This window comes from Rutilus rutilus (assembly GCF_951802725.1).
Source record: "Rutilus rutilus genome assembly, chromosome: 9".
Classification (NCBI taxonomy): Eukaryota; Metazoa; Chordata; class Actinopteri; order Cypriniformes; family Leuciscidae; genus Rutilus; species Rutilus rutilus.
In genome coordinates this window covers 16,996,970-17,016,381 of record NC_140223.1, presented here as the reverse complement: position 1 = coordinate 17,016,381, position 19,412 = coordinate 16,996,970, and the positions used below count along the sequence as shown (strand labels likewise).

General features: G+C 36.3%; 2 protein-coding genes across 2 annotated transcripts; both read right to left on the bottom strand.

Moving 5' to 3' along the window:
* Nucleotides 1-5,061: 5,061 nt before the first annotated feature.
* Nucleotides 5,062-9,629, bottom strand: LOC311297668 (zona pellucida-like domain-containing protein 1). Its single transcript, XM_084420054.1, has 10 exons — nt 9,412-9,629; nt 9,079-9,299; nt 8,346-8,530; nt 7,459-7,531; nt 7,247-7,344; nt 7,079-7,159; nt 6,670-6,838; nt 6,063-6,168; nt 5,931-5,951; nt 5,062-5,835 (listed from the first exon to the last, which is right to left on the bottom strand). Exons 1-10 carry the CDS (start codon nt 9,521-9,523, stop codon nt 5,696-5,698), a joined length of 1,206 nt encoding a protein of 401 aa, XP_084276180.1. The 5' UTR covers nt 9,524-9,629; the 3' UTR covers nt 5,062-5,695.
* Nucleotides 9,630-11,262: 1,633 nt separating this feature from the next.
* On the bottom strand, nt 11,263-18,384 carry zpld1b (zona pellucida-like domain containing 1b). The gene is made up of 11 exons (XM_084419864.1): nt 18,283-18,384; nt 18,038-18,151; nt 16,948-17,168; nt 15,242-15,423; nt 15,020-15,092; nt 14,496-14,593; nt 14,135-14,215; nt 13,738-13,909; nt 13,550-13,655; nt 12,313-12,342; nt 11,263-12,033 (listed from the first exon to the last, which is right to left on the bottom strand). The coding sequence occupies exons 2-11, from the start codon at nt 18,141-18,143 to the stop codon at nt 11,870-11,872; spliced, it is 1,233 nt and encodes a 410-aa protein (XP_084275990.1). The 5' UTR covers nt 18,144-18,151; nt 18,283-18,384; the 3' UTR covers nt 11,263-11,869.
* Nucleotides 18,385-19,412: the final 1,028 nt, after the last annotated feature.

Here is a 19,412-nt window from a genome sequence, read left to right as displayed (position 1 = left end):
TCAAAAAGGTGCAAACTGGTCGGCCTGCAATTCATACTGTGTGTGAAGAATTTAGGGCAAGTAAAAAAATAAATAAAGCAGGCTCTATTTGACCTTATATCACCCTGAAGCCAGGATTGCCAGGATTTTTCCCTACACCAAACATTAACTGTTGCGCGCCTCCCATCCAATAATCGCAAAGAGCTTTGTTACTTATGTTACTTTGTTACTTATGATAAGAACAGTCTCATCCTTAAAAATCTGTATATTTTATTACCAAATTCAAACAATGATTGCCGTTTTAACTCTCTTAAATGTGACGTACAGATCTATAACGCCTCAGTTACGCGGCAGTTTCGATCGCGAGTCTTTTCCTCCACTTTCAGACAGGCTATATCTCGAAAAACGTACATGAATAACAGAAGGTATGTTGAAAGATCATGTCTCATGTAATCACTCAATCTGTGTTTCAACCGCGGAAAGATGCAAATAAAACAGTTTGTGAACTTTTACCTCAGGAAAGTAAATGTCACTATAGCTATAAAAAACAATGGAGAGGTGTTTATTTACTGTTAATTAGGGCCTATATAGGCCTGTGCGTGTTTGAATAAATTTGCCAGGAAGATAGCTACGTGCTTACGAAAACTATTGCAACTGAGAGGCTACTACAAATTAGTGTTAGGAGTTAGGTTATTAATTAGGCCACTAATTAGGACTACTATTTTTTTTTATTTGAGTGTAATATGAATAGCAGTTGAATATAGTATATAGTTCCTGTAGTTTACAGCATTATTTTTTTTTTTTTTTTTTTTTTTATTAAGAAAATTTTAAACTATCGATATTGGCATTCTTGGTCATCATTCTGATTCTGAATAATCGTATTGGCGGAGAAATGTAGTATCGGTGCATCTCTAGTTCATACAATGAAAAGTCAAAGTTTTGAAACAAACATTTTACAGTAACGTTAATAGAACGATCGTTCAGAGTTATCTGGTCTTTAATAGCCTAATGTTCTCAAAACGTTAGCACAAAATCATTATCGTGGTCATGGAACTGTTTTTTTTTTTTTTTTTTTAGAAAAGTTTTAGTTTGACGTTTGTCTAATGTTTTTCAAACGTTAGGCTACTTGTTTCAGAAGGTTCAGAGAACATTTAAAAGTGACATTCCCATGATGTTTGCAAAATGATAAAAAGTAAAAGGTATATAAAAAGTATTTTTCCCAAAATAACCACTAAAAGTAGTCAAGATACATTTTTACTGTTGCTATGCACTACGTTGATAACGGGGATATACAAATCTCTATGGAGAAGCTGACACCAGCGACACATTTGAAGAGAAGAGGATTACATGGTAAATGCTATAATTTTCAGATATTAGCCTAGTAAATAAGTGTTTAAGAGAATATTGTTCTGCAGGATATCGCAGTGATGTATGATAGATGAATAGTTAAGTCTGTAGTTTGAGTTCATATATTATTTATAAGGAATATAATTATATTTTAAAAATTAATTTTTTTTTTTAAAAACTCATAGCTTGTGGGGTAAAACGCCCCCTACGCTGAGGGGTAAAAAATATTTTCAGTGAAAATACTAATTAATTATGAAGGCTGAGCAATTTTAATATTTGGTGAATAACTCCTGCCATAGTCACTCAAAACCGGGGTGGCAATTCTAGTCACATTTATGTTTTGTCGATTGTCGAGTTCACGCGCGTGATCATAGGTACTAAACCTATGCGCGTGAACTCGACAATCGATTACTATGGCCTTCCACCGAAAACAGGATGTAAACAAAGGTATGAGCGCTGGCTGAATTAACTTCATTTTTATTAATATCTCTAACATCTACTGCAGTCAGATCCACCCGTGTTCACTCGGAAGGAATCACTCACATTTTCTGTGCACTTGTAATGACACTTAAAGGATGTTAAGAGGCTAAAAAGCAGGCTTACTACTTGCCCCATTGAAGTCAATAGGGTGCAAATTTTAAATAGAATAACTCGGTGTAGGCAACACCGATTTTTGTCGTTGTTCTCTGTATTGACAGCACTCCAAATGTACAAAAAAATGAGCTCAATGTTAAAATTGACCGGAGTTCCCCTAAAGTTCGCATTACCAAGAAAAAAACATTTTTAAACCATTTCTTTAAAAAAAACTGTACGTTTGTAATGTTATAACTTAATGGGAACATTAGCAAATAGTTCTTCAAACATATTTTTGTTAGCATGTCCGTCCTTGCGTAGATTTCAATGCGGTGACAGTTTCATGCTGACCTGGTGTGTAATTTGTGAGGAGCATTTTCACAAATCATTCGGGTCACCACAATACACATTGACATTTGCCCTCTTTGCCAATCACTCAGTGATTCAAAGGGCAGACCTTTGCTCGGTCTGAAGCAGAGAACATAACATATCCTATGCATAATGCAGCACATTTTACATCATAGCGCAGCCTCCAGGCAGCCTGCTTTGTGTCTCGGCCCCTGTAATGAATTATGAAAGATGAGCAGCACCTCTACAGCTGGAGCAGGTCGAGAGACGTGTGGCTGGGGCTGGTCTGTGCTCAGCAGGGGGTCTGCTATAGGACTCACTCAACCGTCCCATCCCCTACTGCTGGCACGGTCTGGCGCTTCAGCCCTGAACTCTCCTTTGTATCTGGGTCAGAGGGTGTAAAAATGGCCCTGCATTCCACTGGTAAAACATGCTGCTGGTGTCCAAAATCAAAGCAATGATCAAAAAGAAAAGGGTCTGGTCTGTAAAATATCTGTGGCATTTCCTGTGTTGTTCATAACTGTAAATACCAATTGGTAGACATTATGTTCCAACAAGCCTGTTAGTGTTACACAACTACCAGTTTTTCTGCATTGCGGAATGTGATTGCAATATTAGTGATCTAGCCATCATCATAACTTTGTGTCTTGTAATATAAAATTATTGCAGAGACTGTGGTGCGAATCTTTAATGCTTTAAAAGGCATTTGTCCCTAGCTGAATTTGAGTAATGTCATTTTTACATTGAAAAGGTAACAATGAAAAGGTACATTATACCATGCTGCACAGAGGCACATAAATGCATTTACACAAAAATTATAATACACTTTTGGTACATAAGCTGTCACTGGGATGGTACCCCTTTGAAAAACCCATTTAGATACTAATATGCACTCTTTAGATACTAAGGTGTACCTTTTGAAAGGTTACCGCCCCAGTGACAGCTTTTGTACCTTTTTTTTGAGAGTGTACCATTCAAAAGTTTAGTTTTTTTTTCCTCTTAAAGGAACAGTTCACTTCAAAATGAAAATTCGGTCATCATTTACTCACCCTCAAGTTGTTTCAAACCTGTATGAATTTCTTTCTTCTGTTGAACACAAAGGAAGATATTTTGAAGAATGTCGGTAACCAGACAGTTGATGAACCCCATTGACTTCCATTACTGTGATTTTCATTTTGAAGTGAACTAATCCTTTAAAATCATGCTTAAAGTAAAGTTTTTAAAATGTGGGCTGTTTTCAGGAAAATTGTAACTCTTCATTCACACTGTTATTTAGCACTCTCCATCTGCAGATTTTTTGTTCGGTTAAAACAGTTAATTTTCCTGAGCTAATTTTCCCATTTCCTCTGAGAAAAAAAACAATTGCCATTATTAAAAAAAAGCATATCCCAACATCAAAGTAATATTGCACTGTATCTAGACTGAGAGTTTCATTCGCTGCTAATGTTTTACCCACAGTCTCCAGAGATAGATAGGCCCATCTGTCTAGATATGGTACAGTGCATAAATGTTTGATGCTTCCTTTCCTGTCTGGTAATTTCTTGCAAACTCCATCTCCCAAAATGACATTACTTGTCTATTTTAAATATATCTATTCCATTAATTAGTTTAACCCTGCCATGCAATTTAACATTACATTAAATTGCATCATAGAGAATTCCATTATGACACAATAAATCACCGCTCACAGATTACTTTTAGCCATTGCAATTAGCACATTGCGTTGCAATTGAAATTAGTCATCTTTCTAACTAATAAGGCCACACCCGCATCCTCTGAAGAGCCCTTTTGTCTTGTAGCAGAGGTTCCCATTTCTCAGGTATTGTTCTGATGAAACCCAACTCTCACATTAATTCGAGTTTTACCCAATGGAGGACTGGCGTATTTACTTCTCATACCCCACTGGCACTGTCCCTCCTCATATATTATTCTCACGTATTAACTATCCCCATCATCATATAATGAAAGTAATTTTTCGGTGCATTTATCATGACCTACTTAGCACCATATACATTTTTAATATGCAGTGGCTCTGACATTAGAGCAAGGAATCCTTTAAAATCTAATCTAAAAAAAAAAAAAAAAAATGCTCCCCTAAATGCTTTTCACAAAATTAATTGGGGGGTATGAAATGAACAAACAGTAATTTACACTTTTTCATTTACCACAGTGAATAGAGAGTTGGCTGTAGGCCTACTGGAAAATATGACTATTGTGCTTTCATCTGAAACAAGAGCTTTGCTTACATAGACTTCAATAATCAAACAATTGTCCTCACTAACACAATAATCGGAAGAGTAAATCGCCAAACAGCATTTTCCAATTACGGGAATATGGCCATTCCCTTCACAGTCGAATGCGACGTCTGTTTACTAGCGTTTAACCAGCGACATTGGCGCTTTGTGAAAATGCAAACCTTGAATAACTTTTGTAGTTACTGAAACCATGCAGAAACGAAATTATATTTATAAAGTAGCCATATGGCATATATGTAAGTAGTACGTAAAAAAAAATCATGTAGGCTAGCCTAGGCCACTTGTTTTGAGACACCACTAGACTTTATTTGGTCTAAGCCTCAGATGTGGGAGCCTTAAACCTAGAAAAGTGCTTTGTAAAATTTTCTTTAAGATAACCAGAAAGAAACATCACTTTTGCAACACGACTAAAATATTATTCTGTCTATGGAAGGTCGCTGTGTGTTGTTGTTGTTTTTTCAAATAGTGAGGCTCCCTCTAGTGGTGTTGCGTGTTAACACGAGAGGAAATCATCAAAAATGTTCACAATGCTACAAGCCTTTATTAATGACACTGCATGCAATAAGAGTAAAAAATACAATTCAGAAACAATGTGATTCTTGACAACAAACAGGTTCCACAAGATCAACTGTCTGAATTACATAAGTTGAAGTATCCAAAATAAAATAAGCATGCCTGTAATCCCTTTTCCAAAACGACACTTTCCTTCCACATTAATATGATACAAGTGTGCTAAATCAAAGCAAGGCTCTTCATGCAGCAGTTATGATAACTTCATGAAGCATGTCTTCTTTCACCTGTTCTTTTAAACCTGGCCTTCAATGCAGCTTTAATGTGGCACAACTTTAGCACAGATCCATTATGATAAATACGTTTTATCCTCACAAAAATCACTTGTTTGCAATTGCTCCCTGTGTAATTCTCTTTCTTACATCAAATGCTTCAGCCTATTCTGTACATATTTTGCTTTAAAATGTATAGCTCATAGATGAATGAATAAATTCAGCGATTTTTAAATAATATATATATATATATATTTTTTTTTTGGTTGCAATATTTGCATTTTAAATGGCAATTGTGTTGTCTGCTATGCTGACAGTTTTTCTTTTAAAAAGTCAAGTAATAATAAGATATTATGTGTCCCCAGTTCCCACCTCCACCAGCGCTGTTTTATTCTCTGGGATCACAGACAGTTAACGTAGCATCCTGAGTTTGCGGTAAAATGACACGGCCATGAGGGCAGCGATGGTGCCCACGACGACGAGGGCAGCCAGAGCAATGCCCAGTCCTACAGACGCCCCGTTACCACTGTCCTTCTGTGCACTGCTCAGGGCTGTAGAGGAATACACGAGACAGCACGTTATTACCAAAATGACTTGATTGCTGGCACTCTTCTGTAAATGAACTGCATTGATGAGGGAGACTTACCTCCTTCTTTAGTAGTAAGAGCTGAAAGAAAGAACAATTATGAGTTAATATCTGACTACATTTATGCTTCTTCATTTTTTTTTCCATCAGTATATTAAACTATGACAAGAATCAAGTAGAAGAGAGCCATACGGGTGTCCGCTCGAGTCCTAATAGGTCCTGAGGTGATGAGGGTGGTGTCTGAGAGGCCATCTGTAATTGTCGTTGTCTGTATGTCCCGTCTCTTCCTCCTGCATTGCTGATCAATGAAGAGGGAATGAGGGTTAAACAAAACAGCAGGACACATTTTTAAGGTAAGCCTTTTTGACTTGTATTCATTCCCAGGATATGAATTCTTGATATAAACAATTTAATTTTCACTATATTCTTGATATTATAGGAATTCAGGAATTAGATGTCTACTAGTAACAATGGCAATTTTTGATATCAGGAATTACATTTCCAATAGTAAAAATTCTTGATATCAACAATGAAGTCATCACTCGCAGAAATACGAAATCTTGTAATTGTATTTTCAATAGTTAAATGTCACCATAGGCTGCCTGTTGATATCAAGAATTGATTTCTTACTACTTAAAATGTCACTTTCACATATCAGAAATACAATTCTTACTAAAATTGAATTGTTGATATCAAGAATTCACATCCTGGGAATGAATATAAGTCAAAATGGCTTGCCTTACACTTATTTGAACATTCTATTCATTCAGTTAAGACCCCCCAGTCTGAGAGCTTGTACCTTGAACTGGGCGCAGGTGCTGGTTTCACAAAGCCTGGTGATGCAGTGGAGGAAGTAGGTGGAAATGGTCTGGTTCTGCTGCTCCGTAAAGCGGAAAGCTGGGAAGCTGAAGCGAGCCTTCTGACTGTTTCCATTCTCCAACATGGTGGTGAACAGATCCTTCGAGCACCTTTTGAGAAAAGGTAAATCTCAAGTATGTTACACACTCTAAGTAAACCCTGTACAAACAGGGGCCAGTGCCCGGTTGATAAGAAGACATTTTCCGTATTACGAGTTGTGTTTTAGGTTTGAAGTAAAACACAATTCTAATTAATGAAATATTCTTAAAATGATTAGTTTAAAAAATAATAATTTGACAAATATAGATAATCAAAAATATAAAATAATTTATATGTTTAACATGACTTACGGCACAAAAAGATTGAAAAAGGTTGAATTGGAGGGTAGGGCTGAGAGAGAGGCGTAGCATCGATCCAGCAGAACATGATACCTGTGGAGAAGGAGGACAGAATCAGTCCATTTCTACATAAACTAACAGAGGCATTTCTTTGAAGAAACATCAGCAAATGTTACTCACTGTGAAGTCAAGTTTGCTGCTATGACCTGCACATAGATTTTGGTTCTGAGCTCAATGCCCACAGATGGGATAACGAGCGGAGCGGTGTAGTTTACATCCTAGAGGCACAATTAAAATACGGGTTCAGGGACAGAAAACTGGCGGAGAATAGAAAAAGCTACAGGTTTTGGAAATTGGGAAAAGTTTTTTTGTGTGTGTGTGTGTGTTTGTACTTTGAAGAGCTGCATGCTTAAAGTGCTGATGAAGCTTCCGTTGTTGTCCTTCACTGCAATGGAGGAGGATGACCTGTAGAGGGAGGAAAGGTTCCATTTTACAAGAGCTTTCTTGGATTCTAACATTTGGTTATGATAATTATTCATTTAAGACTGTCAACAAGCTGCATTTTCAGATGTTTAATACTGTATACACTACTGTTTAAAAGTTTGGAGTCTGTACGATTTTGTCTCATGCTCAGCAAAGCTGCATTTATTTGATTAAAAATACATTAAAATTGTAATATTGTGAAATATTATTCAAATTTAAAATAACTGTTTTCTATTTGAATATACTATATTAAAATTAAATTGATTCCTGTGATGCAAAGCTGATTTTTCATCAGCCATTACTGAGTCTTCAGTGTCACATGATCCTTCAGAAATCATTCTAATATGCAGATTTGCTGCTCAAGAAACATTTCTTATTATTATCAAGTTTGAGAACAGTTGTTCTGCTTAAGATATTTATGGAAACAATTATACGTTTAAACATCTGATTAATGGAATGTTCAAAAGAACAGCATTTATTTGAAATTTAAATCCTTTGTAACATTATTAATCAGTATATAAATACACTTTTGATCAATTGAATGCATCATTACTGAATAAAAGTATTTTAACAGTAGTGTATGTCAGAATGTATGTGTTTCAGTCCAAAAGTTAAAGTCTATGAACCTTGCTTATGTTTATGTAAATATGTAAACTGGCCTAAGCCTTTTAGCTGATTGAGACTAAAAAAAGTCAGACTAAAATGACTAGACTGGGAGACCAAATGGCTGGTTTAAGATTTTTTATTATTATTATTTCATCAGGATTAATCTATTAAGAGAGTTAAAAGATCTTACACATCAACTTGTGTATTGTTGACCAGGTACTCGAGTGGATATGCACAGGAGTAAAAATACTTCAGCTCAGCGTTGTAGGTCACTGTTCCTAATGTGGGGTCGAAAGATCTGACCACCCCACTGATGTTGACCGTCTGGATGTTAGAGAAGTCCGAGAAGATCCCGGTGCCTGGAGCGCTGGTGGTCTAGAAAGTGAGGCAGTAAAATGAAAAAGACTTGCACAGAGAGAGAACGAAATACAGAGAGTGTTTTGACTACTATTCAACTAAATGATGCTCTTAAAGGGATAGCTCACCCAAAAATGAAAATTCTGTCATCATTTACTCACACTCAAGTTTTTCCAAACCTGAATGAATTTCTTTGTTCTGCTGAACAGAAAAGAAGATATTTTGAAGAATCTCAGTTGATTGACTTCCATAGTATTTTCTTTCCCATACTATGGATGTCAATGGGGTCCATCAATTGTTGCATACCCATATTCTTCAAAATATCTTCTGTTGTGTTCAGCAGAAGAAAGAAAGTCATACAGGTTTGGAACAACTTGAGGGTGAGTAAATGATGACAACATTTTCATTTTTGGGTGAACTATCCCTTTAATGAGAGTAGGAGTAACACTGCCCCCTGTTGGTAACCACAATGGTTTGCTAGCTTGGGCACTTCTCAACTTCTCAGACTGCAAGATCAGTTTGGTTTAAACTTTTTTCAATGCAGTTTAAGATGCAGTAATACTCACGAGGAAGATGCTGCCACAGGCGTCCAATTGTCTAAGCGGAAAGGTGAAGCGCACGACCGGAGGAGTCGCAGTCGCATCCAGTGTTCCCCGACACAACGGGTCATTTGCCATTTGATTCAAAATCAACAAGGACTCGTTATAGCCAGTGTAAATGACCGGGCAAACCTGGATTGCCAAATTGATAGATTCAGTCCCACAATACACTGCGATGTCGGTGTACTCTGTAAAACAAAGACAAGTTCCCTGATGTAGGCTATTATAACACTTTTTTTAGTTTGTTTAAAAGCAATTAGCCCACAATAATCATTGGAGACAAAAAATGCAGGGTATTACCTGGACGCCTGAGGGAAGCTCCACACTCACTAGAAGTAAGAGCAAGGTTGCCTTGAACCAGCGCGCCCAAAATCAAGAGGCCGAGTAGAGCCATGTCAGATCTGCTCTTCATCAATGTCCAAAGATAACCTTCGTATGACTCTCAGCACCCCAGAGAAAATCTTGAAGAGCTCCTGAAGTTATCCTTACTGCTAAAGATTCGTTATCGTCTCAAAGTCCCTGTTGGATTGACTCTGACAGGCTTCAGTTTGTGCTTTATATATATATATGTGTGTGTGTGCAGAAAGTTAGTTTCCGCTGGATTGGACCAAAACAAGGTCATTTGCCATTTGGTATGGTTGTTTGAGTTCTCCAGAACAATTCACTTTTGTGGATAAGGTACCATTACCTTGAGGCAAAACTTGAAACCTTACACATCACCTTTAAAGTTAGACCATAAACAATGACCACTGTCTTTGTCATTTTGTACACCCTGAAACATATCAACATGTCATTTAACGTACTTGGTACAAATTCCATTGAAGAAGCACACAATAGGTCTCATCTTCTCTTTGGACCTAAAAGTACAAGTCTGTCAGTGTAACCTATGACCTTTTTGGAGGTTTGTAACCTGAAAGTCTTGATGGACACTGCATGAAATCACACATGTAGTGATGTTTCATAATAACCTATTTGATGGTTGTGACAATGATTGTCAAAGGGATATGCTGAAGAATTAATTGTGGAACACAATTTTTATGGCGGTTATATCTAAACCTTGGGATACGAAGACCAGATTGAAGTGGTTTGAATGCTTTATCTAGAATTCGACGTTTCCGTATCCCAAGGTTTAGATACAACTGCTATAAAAATTATTTTGTTCATTTGGCTACATGGCTGTTAAACTCTAGTGCAAAGGACACGACTGTGTGATTGTTATTGATGTGGGTAACTTTTCCCTTAAAGGTACACATAAAGTATTAAGTCAGTAAGTGAAGTAAATATACATTTTATAGAAATGTAAAAAAAAAAATCAGTTTTCTTTGTCCAATGAAAGGTAATGGGGTCCAAAGTAACATGGGACTCTATACTGACTTAGTAATTCTGAAGCTTTTCGAATAGTAAATACTAGAGTTTCAAAACGGCAAAATCATTTCTGGATTCTTGTTGTGCTTCATATCTGTAGCATGCCAACAGCGAATGAGGTGAAATATGTGACTGGCCAGTTGGTGGTATAAATTGGGTTGCGTTTAATGTGAAAATGAGGTACAAAAATCACAGGAAATACCAATGGAATTGTAATATGAACCTGTCAGCTGAGCTACCTGGGAAGGACAACAATTTTCTGATTCGAGTCAAATCAGAGTGTTGGGTGTTGGCCTTCTTCTATTGTCAACGACACAAAACCATGGGAAATGTTACAGACCTCATCATAATATGATGATGGCCTTGACGTAGTCAGTTAAATATGTTCGCCGAGGTCTTTGCTCTTGTTTTGATAAGATAAGAAGTGAGAGGGGGAAGCACTAGATCAGATATTTTCTGGCTTTTGACTCACTGCAGTAATCTGGGATTATGTTGAAAAATGATGCAGATTGTGGAGATCTACGGTGGCACTATGGGAATTAAATGGGTGGTTTGTGTCTTTGTTAAATGTCATTTCTTGTGGCTGAATAAGAAAAGGCTGTGCGATTTTAGGTACACAAAGAAAATGTTGAAAACTGATAAAAATGCAGATAAATGATCCAAAAAGGAGCTAAATTTGGATACATTTTTATATTATCACATATTAAAAATGTCCATTACATGCAGTTGACAAAATCTCAGGTTGTACATATATACAATTTGATTAAAAGAGCTAAAGTAAATGTGAAACAGGTTATAATGGCACCTTGTGCAAAAAAAAACACACCATAAAATATACATCTAAAAATAATTTAAACTGTACTATATCCCACAAATCAAAAACAAATGAACAAAATTGTGAAATAAGGTTGGTTACATTTATTTTGTGCTCTGCACTTCAAGACATAAAGGATCACAGACCCTGAAACAGAAAGTAACAAACTGAGGTATTTTAAAATGTACATTTATACACTAACATTTTGGAGTCAGTAAGATTTATTTTTTTTAAGAAGAAAAAATTATACTTTTCTTCAGCAAGGAACTGATCAAAAGTGACAGATACATTTATAATGTTACAAAAGATTTCTTTCAAACAAAAACTGTTCTTTTGAATTTTCTGTTCATCAAAAAAAATAAAAAAAAATTAAGCAGAACAACTGTTTTCAACATTGATATTATTAGGGACTATTAGATTCATATATTATCAGATAGAGAAACATGTTTGACAAAGCAGCCCAATGCCAATTTTGGGACATAAGAAAGCAGCACTGAGGATCTGATTAAAATGCAATGATAGGAATATGACCAAATATTGTTGACATAATTTAATGCACTCATGGTCTGAGAATGAAGGTCATCTGAAGCTGGGGTTCCAGACTCCTGTCAGACTAGAAGGGCTGGGCTTCCTGAGCAGCCTGAGGGAGAGCATGAAGAGGCCCAGGCTCGTCACACCCAGCACAACCAAACCCGATATCAAGGCACTGGTCACAGCATTCAGGTGCTTGGAGGAACTGCTCACTGCAGAAGCACAGAGAGGGGTGAATGGGGGTAAGCAGGGGTTTGTGGGGGTGGAATGGGGGTCAAAAACACAGACAAGATGTTTCTGTAAATGGCTACCGCGGTTGTCATGGAATTTGACACTGGTGTCCATTGTTTCACTGTGAAAACAAAGCTGATGTCTCACAGAAAGGACAAGGTGGTGTGTGTGTGAGTGTGTGGGGGTGGGGACGTCTACTAATGAAAAACATTTAGTAGGCTAGTTACACTTTCTTGACCTCCTAAAAAAGAAAATCTTACCGGGTTGCGAGTTGTTGGTTGGAGTTTCATCTGCAGAAAACACACAAGATAAATAAAGCATACAAGATTTCATGCTTTAAAAGTGCTATGTGTATGAATTTTCATATTAATCACTTTTTGTTTTGCCAATGTGCACTGAAAAAAAATGATTTGTTGAATTTAATAAAAATGTTATGGTAAGTGGTTGCACACAATTGATTTTAGCTACATTTAAACAAATGCATTAAGTTGAACTTAATAAATTATAGTTCAACTTAATGCATTTGTTTAAATGTAGCTAAAATCAATTGTGCAATTGTGCATAATTTTTTTTATTAAATTCAGCCAATCATTTTTTTCAGTGTATGAACAGCTTGCAATGAAACTTAAACTTGTATAATACAAGACCTTCCCCGACTTCTTAGATTGTCTATGAAAGCCTGTAGATTGATGTTTTATGTGAAGGACTCGGGTCGGTTTCGCCGGGAAAATCAAAAGGATGTAACGTTTACAAGTCTATAGTTTCATCTTAGTTATCATAACAGTGTAATTGTATTTACCTCATCTTTCAACATGATGCCAGTGAATTGTGCCTTGTGCAAATATATCCACATTGCTATAATCAGATGCTTTCTTAACTGCTGTTATTTTTTAGTGTTTATTTTGTTATTGAGAGGGAAAAAAAGATACAAAGGTGTAGAAATATGTAAATCTACTTACTTATGCACTGTGGCACGACTAATTAACTAGGTTGCATGGTTTTACTGTTTGGTTACACCATGTTATTGATTTTGTTCTCGTGCTTAGAAAAATTATCTGTTGATTGTTGGTATTATCATTCCTTGTGTACCAAATGTTGAGGTCTGTGAGACTGTCTGCATCTCTTGTGTCTCAGACATATATTATAAGCTGATGTTAAGACAGAAATGAAAATATATGCTTTATATGACTTTGAAATATTACTATTCAATGTCTGTATATATACACTGTATCTTTATTTATACCTCAGCCAGGACATTAAATAATGTTACAAAATATTTCTATTTCAAATAAACGCTGAACTTTCTATTTATGAAAGAATCCTGAAAAAAATGTATCACAGTCCCAGAAAAATATGAAGCAGCACAATATTTTACTAACTTTTATACCATTAATAGTTACATTTACTTATAACAATAACAAAAACTTAGAAAGTAAGTAAATCTTTTTTTTTTTTGTGCATGAAACAGACTATAAAGCTGAGATTGAGGGCTCTTACCACTCCTAGTGATTATGGGACCTGCGGTTATGACGGCATCCCCTGAGGATGAACCTGATACTGCATGTTCATCCACAGTGTCTCTCCTCCTGCGATTTCCACAGATCTGCCATGAGAGGTATTACAGTCAGTGCTCTCATTCAGTTAAGACACCTAAAACACATTATTAACCATCCAAGACTGTTTACCGGCAATAGTATTCCACAGTCATCTGCTCGACACAGCTTTGTGACACAATGCAGAAACACGGTGGACATCTTCTGGTTCTTATGTTTCACAAAACGGAAGACTTCAAATGCAAAGCGGCCCATTTGACTTTTTCCATTCTCAAAAACAGTTGTCTGTGGATCCTTGTAGCACCTATTTAAACCCCCACCACCAAAAATAAAGCCTCTTTAAACATCAGATCTGCTGATAAACCGATTATCTTCAGTCATACCCAAACAAACACTAACGCGCACACACTCATACACACACAAATCATTTCCTCTAAAAGGCCTTTGTGCATTGAATTGTAGTCAGTTGAGCAGGTAATGAGGACTCACCGAGTTAATGCGCACATAATTTCAGAAAATACTAAATTACCCAAAGAAAAGGTCATAGCGTATCTCATCATTAGGGTTCCCAGAGGGGGTGGCGTAACAGTGATCCATCAGAACATTCCACCTGTGGGGAAAACACAGCCATTTCTGCTATTAATGGGGATTGAATCTCTAATCTCAAGAAGTAAAAAGAATGAGTTAATAGGGGCTCATGATCTGAATAGTTACCCAAGAAGAGAATAGCCTCACAAAATCTCACAGTTTTACTTATACTAGTAATATGTCACAATTTATTCTAGTAACCTGTCTTTACAAGAAAACTAAAACATTATGATATGAAATAAATGTAAAAAATTAATAGTGTTTTAATAATATTTAAAAACATATTTCTCTGCATGAAATACCTCTTGTCCAGATTTGTAGCTTTAACTGCAGCAAACACACGAGTTTTCAAGGACAGGCCAGACATCGGTATAGAGATCAACTGACTGAATGTTGAATCCTGTAAAATATGAGAAATAAAATTAGCTATACTGTAATGGCGGTCTAAGCCATTCTTCATTACACAAACATGCCATTTTTACGTTTTAATTTAACTTTGAGAACTACAAACACATTTCTGTACACGTTTACAATATGAAAGTGAAAATAATAGATCCTAAGGGGAAATTGTTTATACTCTTAAGCCAAATATCATAATTACATTTGTTATATTTTCATTAATATTTAGTATACAATCATAAACATTAAAAATTGAAATAAATACAGTTTAATAAAAGAAGAATTTATTTTAAAAAGTTGTAACCGCTAATTAACTCATGAAAATATAGTTTTGGAAAAACAAATGTACGATAAATATTTATTTTATTGCTTTACACACCCATACTTTAAAATGTGTTTTATTTTATGATCTACAGAGATCACTCACATTGTAAAGCACCAAACTGAGTGTGCTCAGGAAAGTGCCATTGTTGTCTTTCACTGATATTGCAGCAGATGAGCTGGTAAAGGAGGTTGAGATCAGAACAAGACATTAACACTGTGTGTTCACAGCAGAAAATATCAGCAAATCACTTATTACTTGGATTTAAATAGTTGTAGAACCATAAAAGAGAGAAGTAGGTTGTCACGTTAGAAATAACTAACTCACGATGCCAGCTGGCTGTTGTTGAGCAGGTACTCCAGAGGATAACTACAGCTGAATTTATACTGCAGACCTGGCAGGTAACTGATGACAGTCGGAGGGTCTGGGGTGTCAATGTAGCCCGATATATTCCCCATCTGCACCATAGAGATGTTCCCATAAGCATTGAAACCTTGAGTTGTAGAAACCTGAACACAGATAGATTAAAATATGTTACCTAAATGTACATTTTATTTTCAGTATAGGTGAATCAAATTGTTTTGTTTTTAAGGTTAAAAATTAGGGCCGGTTTCACAGACGGGGCTTAGATTAAGCCAGGATTAGGCTTTCGATTAGGACATTAAAATAGCTTCTATAAACATGCCTTAGAAAAAACTTGATTACCTATAACCTATTTTAAAGGGGTGGTTGATTATGATTTCACTTTTCTAACTTTAGTTAGTGTGTAATGTTGCTGTTTGAGCATAAACAACATCTGTAAATTTACAACGCTCAAAGTTCAAAGCAAAGGAAGAAATTTGCTTTTAAAGAAATAGCTTTTTAAGGACTACAACAAACGGCTGGTAGGGACTACACGAGCTTCCTCCCGGGTTAGTGACATCACTAACCCTAAAAATTTACATAAACCCCGCCCTCGGAACATGATTTATAGATTATCAAAACAGAATATGCTAATCAATGACTAGAAGATACCTACACATAAGCTACATAAATTCATCAACTAACCATTCAGAAATGTTGTCACTTCTTTTTGAGTCTCCATCTTTCTGACTCCGGTTTGAACATGAAAAGGCTAAAAGTTTTTGAAACTCTTGCTGGGAGCAGCAGCTCATTTGCATTTAAAGAAACACACAAAAACGGTGCGTTTTTGCTAACCCTCAAAAACTGACAACTTTAAAGGGACACTATGCAGTTTCCGTTTTTCTCAAACAGCGACCCCTAGAGTCGCGTAAATCCCACTCACGCAGAGCCGTCTCTGCACTCTTCCGACCGTGCTTTCTTCGTTTTCTTCGTCGACTCTGCCATGATTCACGTCTGAAATGCGTGCTGGTGTCTTCCATAGAGGCTGCTTCATATGTTGTTGATGTATGTGACGTCATGCCGTAAAGCAAGTCGTGATTCTCGCGAGATTTGTCGGGGCGCCAACTCTCAAACTTGCATTGCTGGTTTTATCAGCGGCCTACTACGAGTTCGTTTACCATCGAAATGATTTCGAAGCTTTTATATTAAGGTACAAATCTTGCATAGTGTGCCTTTAACATGCTATATAAAAATATCTGTGGGGTATTTTGAGCTAAAACTTCACATACACACTCTGGGGACATCAAAGACATATTTTACATCTTGTGAAAAGGGCATTATACCACCCCTTTAAGATATATCAGTGCAAGATGCTTTCAGTTAAAACAGCTCAAACATGCATTCTAGTCTGGGACTAATCTTAAGGCTTGTCTGTGAAACCACAAGTTAAAATCCCAGATCAGTTATGTTTCCAAATCCCGGACGAGCCCCCATTTGTTGCATCCCTTTTGAGCTATGGGACGCAACATATGTAATACAGTATTAAAACAAACAGAATAGCTTGAGCAAAGGTGAAGCTGGTGGTAGTTCAGATACACAGTTCAATGGTATTGCATAATTAATTATATACCATACATATCCAAACCCGACAATAATACCATGATAAATGTGTAAGTGAATGTATCCCTTACCACCAGCGTGTTCCCACAGGACTCCAGTGTGCTCAGGCTGATACTGAAGAGCATAGCTGTGGGGAAAGTGTTGTTGTTTATGAAGCCTCTGCAATGGACTTCTCCATGACGTCCGTTCAGTGCCAGGTCGGCATCAGTGTATCCAGAGTACAGCACAGGACAGAGGTTAATCTTTAGTGTGATTGTCTGAACACCACAGTATACACTGATATCTCTGTCGCCTTGAGGGAAAGACAACACAACACGTAAATGATATGGCATCTCCACAGTGGGGTTTATTATTATATTATCAGCATGACAATTTAAGTGCAAAGAATAACTATGAAAAAAAAAAAAACTTGTATTTGGTTTAATGGCAAGCTCCATGAACTCCACAAGTTAGAACATCTCTGACCTTTTGGAGCTAGAAATACTTATTCATTTTACATCATAACATTTCTTTGTTATACATTTTTCAAAATCCTAAAATGTCCAGGTTTAAAATTGTAAATCCCAGATTTCCAGTGCAGAATCCATCTTTTGGACCCCACTATATAAAATACAAATTTCTCTAATTTAAGGAATTAATAAACAAATTATTTATATAGAACAATACATAGTTGTTATTGTTTTAAAAAATATATTATTTACTATTTAAAAGTGATTTATTTAAACTACTGTTTAAAAGTTTGGGATCAGTAAGATTTTTATTTTTGAAAAAAGCTCATCATGGCTGAATAAAAAAATACAGTAGTATACAGTAATATTGTGAAATATTATTACAATGTAAAATGTCATTTATTCCTTTGATGGCAAAGCTGAATTTTCAGCATCATTACCCCAGTCTTCAGTGTCACATGATCCTCCAGAAATCATTCTAATACGCTGATTATTATTATCAAATGATATACAAATGACTTTTTTTTATTGTAACATAATAAATGTCTTTATTGTCAACTTTCGAACAATTGAATGCGTCCTTAATGAAAAAAAGTATTCATTTCTTTACTGACCCTAAACTTCTGAAATCTTACTGACCCCAAACGTTTTAACAGTAGTGTATTATTGTTTACATTCTGCAACATATAAAGTCTGGCTCTAAATTTCTTACCAGGGAATCTGCTGTGGTGGTTTGGATCACAGTTGAATCCATTGAATTGTGTAAAAGCTAAACGAATCCCACTGAAAAGCAGAAGAGGAACACATATCCACTCCATTTCAACACCTGGAAAGGAAGGAAAACAGACATTTTTCTGCCATATCAAAACTTCAGTCATAACTAATAATGACTGGAATAACAGTAATGTTTATTGTCTTAACAATGTAATAGCATAAAGTGTTGAGATCCCCCATTACCTCAGTCCCCTGATGCAGGTGAGCTGCGCTCCATGCGTTTCGGCCTGCTGCCGGTGAGTGAATGGGCAGCCTGGCATCTCCACAGGGCCGCCCGCACCACGGGCCTCTACTGCAGCCAAAACAATGAGCCATTATCAGAAGCCTTAAACAAAAAGAGCTGTCCTGGACAACATGGGAAAATCCATCACAATCTCAATGCGCTGAACAAATCTTTTTTATGGAGGCAGAAACATGAGCCGCTTTTACGATTTCCCACTCGTCTCTTCATGGCTTGGTCTGCCTCTGTCATCGCTCAATAATGTCTGAACTCAGTGTGGGACTGAAGGCAGGAATTATGTTTTCATCGGAGACTGAAGTGACTAAAGGGCCTATTCTCTCTGTCAGTCCATCAGGCTGTTATTGTCACTCTGGCCTCCCGGTTCCTCGCACTTCACTCAACCAGACACACTGATGCACTAAATGAAGATACAATCACAAACTGCCCATTTTTTACATTAAATAATACAGCTAATGGATAATAGCTACCATGTCTAATACTCTCATTTAATCAGTTCATATTTTACTAACAGCGAGATGTGTTAAAATGTACTAAAATGCAGTAACAATTCTTTTTCTTTTTTTAAACAGACAAGAGTACTTGCTGAATAAAAGCATTAATGTCTTTCACAAAAACATACAAACTAAAATCTTACTGACCGCAAACGTTAGAACAGTGTTTATTGCTTGCATGCAGGTTGTTAAAATATATGCTCTAATTACAAATAATGGCAATTGTTCATGTCACCTACAGTGTAAACCTAAGATTTTTTTTTTTAGCCAGAATCCTAAATAATATAATAATACAATTTATAATTAAAAAAGGCCTCAATGATTTACTAGAATGCTGTTAAAATCAATAATATTTATTTAATTAATAATTAATAATACAATATGACCACAATATAATTTCCCTTATTATTCTGATCTCAAATAAATGTGGTTAGATCAAATTTAGCAATAACTGTGATCTGCCTAGGCCCTATTAAATTTGTTGGGATGCTAATTGTCACAGGATATTATGCATATTATGAAGAATCTTGCACTTATTAGGCCGTGCTGAAATCAAATATATTTGACAGGGCTACTATTCC

Coding starts and splice junctions, on each gene's coding strand:
- zpld1b (XM_084419864.1), bottom strand. CDS start 18,143: ATGGAGTGGATATGTGTTCCTCTTCTGCTTTTCAGTGGGATTCGTTTA. Junction 14,594..15,019: donor TCAGTTTGGTGCTTTACAAT/GTGAGTGATCTC, acceptor CATATTTTACAG/GATTCAACATTCAGTCAGTT. Junction 14,216..14,495: donor GCTACAAATCTGGACAAGAG/GTATTTCATGCA, acceptor TTTTCCCCACAG/GTGGAATGTTCTGATGGATC.
- LOC311297668 (XM_084420054.1), bottom strand. CDS start 9,523: ATGAAGAGCAGATCTGACATGGCTCTACTCGGCCTCTTGATTTTGGGC. Junction 7,532..8,345: donor AACAATACACAAGTTGATGT/GTAAGATCTTTT, acceptor CTCCCTCTACAG/GTCATCCTCCTCCATTGCAG. Junction 5,836..5,930: donor TCTTACTACTAAAGAAGGAG/GTAAGTCTCCCT, acceptor ATTCCTCTACAG/CCCTGAGCAGTGCACAGAAG.